The 3,546-nt window shown below is 44.3% G+C and overlaps 1 protein-coding gene across 1 annotated transcript; it reads right to left on the bottom strand.

The window, feature by feature from the left end:
• Nucleotides 1-2,031: 2,031 nt before the first annotated feature.
• LOC123440860 (tricin synthase 1-like) lies at nucleotides 2,032-2,996 on the bottom strand. Its single transcript, XM_045117403.1, has 2 exons — nucleotides 2,842-2,996; nucleotides 2,032-2,769 (listed from the first exon to the last, which is right to left on the bottom strand). The coding sequence occupies exons 1-2, from the start codon at nucleotides 2,988-2,990 to the stop codon at nucleotides 2,202-2,204; spliced, it is 717 nt and encodes a 238-aa protein (XP_044973338.1). The 5' UTR covers nucleotides 2,991-2,996; the 3' UTR covers nucleotides 2,032-2,201.
• Between the last annotated feature and the right edge of the window lie 550 nt (nucleotides 2,997-3,546).

Here is a 3,546-nt window from a genome sequence, read left to right as displayed (position 1 = left end):
GCAGCTTTTCAAATCCCTTGTCAGATATTCCATTCTCTGCCTTTCATTGCAGCAATTCCAGGGTGGTGCCCAGCTTTTTCTGGCCATCTTCGCAATTTGGGTACAACAATTTTTTGTGATCTTCTAACATGCGCTCCAACTTCAACCTATCGTTTTCACTTGCGCAGTTTATCTGTTCTTCACGAATGACCTGACGAAGATCATCATCAGACTCATCAACAATGTCCTCAAGTTCAGGCTCGTCTTCCCCCATTTCAGTATCACCGTGTTCACCGAACATAGGATAGTTATCATTATCCTCTTCTTCTTCATTGTCTTCCATTACAACCCCTCTTTCTCCGTGCTTGGTCCAACAAAAATAACTGGGCATGAAGCCTTCTTGCAACAGGTGGGTGTGTATGGTTCTTGAGTTAGGGAAATTCCTCTTATTCTGGCATTTTTTACATGGACAAAAAATAAATCCATTCTGCCTGTTTTTCTCAGCCACATTGAGAAAACTATGCATGCCATTAAGGAATTCGGGACGACGTCGATCACTGTACATCCATTGCCGGTTCATCTGCATTATATAAATTTATCAAAAACCATTATGCTAAATCATCATGACTAAATTAATTAATTAATACAAAAAGTTCATCACACGTTAAAACCAAAGTAGCGTAGTGACCATACATATATAGTTCTCATAAAAATACACACTGAAACCAACCATAAAAACTCTCTCTAATTAATGCATTTAAAAACAACAACAAATGCGATCAAAATCGCAACAAAGGTAAAAATTGACCCGGTGGCATAATGATACCAAGCCTCTTTACTAATTGCATATTTTCTAATCTTTCTAATCTTCAGGCGCATTGCGTCCATATCGCTCTTGTGATCATCGACGACACCGGCAAGAACCTTTTCCAAGGTCATCTTCTCTCTTTCAGTTTTTTCCAACCTTTCTTCAGTTTTTTTCAATCTTTCTTTCAGGCCAACATTTTCTTGTTCAACTAAGTGTAACTTCTCAACAATAGGGTCGATTGGCATTTCCGGTTCCACTACCTCCTAGATAAAAATATCTATGTCAAGTTGGTCGGCGTAATTAATTGTCATATAATCAGGAAATGAAAATATGTAGTTATAAAAGATAATATACCACATCCGAATCATAGACTGGACGAGGGCCAACGGGGACGGATATCAAAACCATGGCGCTATACATATAAAAAAAATCTTACACAATAAGAAAATTATATACAAGTAAATATGTAAATCATACAAATCAAAATTTGTTTTGGTAAATAAAAACAATAGGCTCACCAAGGTTGTGTCGGTGACGGGGCGATCGACGGCGGTGAGGAAGGGGACAAGGCGCGCGACACTAAAAAAAACAACAAATCATAATTAAATTTGAGCTCAAATTGCATATGTATACATAACAAATGATGAACTCTCTCTAGCTTAGGCATTTCATCAAACACCTAGCTAGCACAACAAAAATGAAATGAGCAAGAAAACGAGCAAAACTTGCAATGCCGGAAGAGGGAATGTTGATGCTAACCGTAGGACCGATGGATGCCAACAATCTTGACAAATGGTGGAGAAAAATGGGGATGGATTAGAGCTCCCAAGAGGAAGGAGAGAGCAAAAATGGAGTTGAGCTCGAGCTGGAAAAAATGGAGCTGAGCTGAGCTCGGGGGTGGAATATAGGGGAGGGCTTTAGGACCGGTTTGTGTTCAAAACCGGTGCTAAAGGGTCTGACAGCGGGGGCCCGCAGTTGCTGCAAAAATGAGAAAACCTTTAGCATTGGTTTGTGATATAAACCGGTTCTAAAGGTCTGTCCACTGGCCCCCCCCTCCCTGCAGCAAACGGTCCAAAGTCCCTGACGGCCGCTGAGATCAACATGTGTTACAAACCGGTCCTAAAGGCCTTGCGGCCATTTGCTGCAGGGAGTGGGCCCAGCGGACAGACCCTTTAGAACCGGTTTATATCCAATCCGGGTCCAATGTGGTTGGCTCAATGCCCTGTTTTCTACTAGTGTAAATAATCTAAACAATCTTGATTTATTTGTAATCATATACTATAAAATGTGAAGGGCATTATTCGGGTGAAATCACATCATGGAATTCAGGCTGATCAGAGCCAGCTGAATAAAATCATGTGTAGTCTCTGAAATTGACGCATGTTGATCTCAGCGGCCGTCAGGGTCGGTGCCATCAGATGAGGCGGCGGCAGATGGTGACGCCGTCACCAATGGCGAGCTGGCAGACCTCTACGCGCGGGTCAGCGGCAAGCTTGGCGTTGAACTCCCTGAGGAAGTCGGTGATCGACTCATCTAATGTGGGCACGATCGCCCCGGCTACTGTGCCACCCCAGAGCGTATTGTCATAGACAATGGTGCCCCCGACGCGCACCAGCTGCAACAGCTTCTCGTGGTAGTGCATGTAATTTGGCTTGTCGGCGTCCACGAATGCAAAGTCGTACCCCGCCTCTTCTTCCACGACTGAGGCAACGAGGAGCTCATCTAGGCGGTCGAGGCCGGCGCCCTCGCGGAAGTCTACCTTGTGTGCCATGCCAGCCTTCTCGATGAATGGTAGGCCGAGCTCAAAGTCGCCCCGGTTGACGTCGATCGCCACGACCTTGCCGCCGTCTGGCAGCGCCAGCGCAGTAGCGAGGAGCGAGTAGCCCGTGAACACACCGATCTCGATAGTGTTCCTGGCCCCCGATATCTTGATAAGCATCCCCAGAAGCTGCGCCTCGTCCGGCGGTGACTGCATGAAGCCCCTGAGAGAAGCAACCATTGAATTAACCCGTCCGATATGATGGCAGTAATAATTTATTAAGCACATATATTACTCTGGGTGCTTGTCGGTCAGTAGCCGCAGGTCGCGCATGCACTCCGGCTCGCGGGGGAGCACCGTGGTGTTGAGGATGTACGTGTACATGCTGTTGCTCTTAAGCAGATTCTTGCAGTAGTAGCTATTGTCCCTGCCGCCGGCAGCCATAGCTGAAACTCTATCTCTTCAATTACACTGCGGTTTGGTTTTATAGTACATTGCTAGACTCGACTGACACTCCACCAGAGTAACCACCAATCATATGCTCTCGCACCGTGTTGCCTACAATCAGCTAGTTAAGAGGTATTTTTTATATTCTTTATACCTGAATAATTATAGTTAAAGAGAACTAGACCTGCTATTCCCTCTGTACCATAATATATGACGTTTTAGCAGTTTAAATTGAGCTAGTAAAACGTCATATATTATGATATGGAGGGAGTATTATTTAGATACAGAAGAAGTATAAAGGTAACATAACGGATGTACATGTTCTCACCCGCATGGGTGGGATGTGAAGCTGCTTGTTTGTCCTCTTTTTCCTAGATCCAATTTTCTAAATGAAATAACTTGTGGAGTGTGTGTTCAAATTACAAATCATTTCCGGTTTGCACTCACCACGTGGCGATGCTTCAAAGTAGATACCATGCTGATAGGTATTGACGAGCTTTATTTTGAGATGAAAATTGTCCACCTAAACGGAAATAATTAACATGTGCTCTCC

This window comes from Hordeum vulgare, chromosome 3H, assembly GCF_904849725.1.
Source record: "Hordeum vulgare subsp. vulgare chromosome 3H, MorexV3_pseudomolecules_assembly, whole genome shotgun sequence".
NCBI lineage: Eukaryota > Viridiplantae > Streptophyta > Magnoliopsida > Poales > Poaceae > Hordeum > Hordeum vulgare.
The sequence above is the reverse complement of the archived record's forward strand: the minus strand, read 5'-3'. Positions and strand labels throughout refer to the sequence as shown.

Excerpts from the sequence above, each read along its gene's own strand:
- LOC123440860 (XM_045117403.1), bottom strand. The coding sequence starts at position 2,990 with ATGGCTGCCGGCGGCAGGGACAATAGCTACTACTGCAAGAATCTGCTT. Across the intron at positions 2,770-2,841 it reads CTGACCGACAAGCACCCAGA|GGGCTTCATGCAGTCACCGC; the intron begins GTAATATATGTG and ends TGCTTCTCTCAG.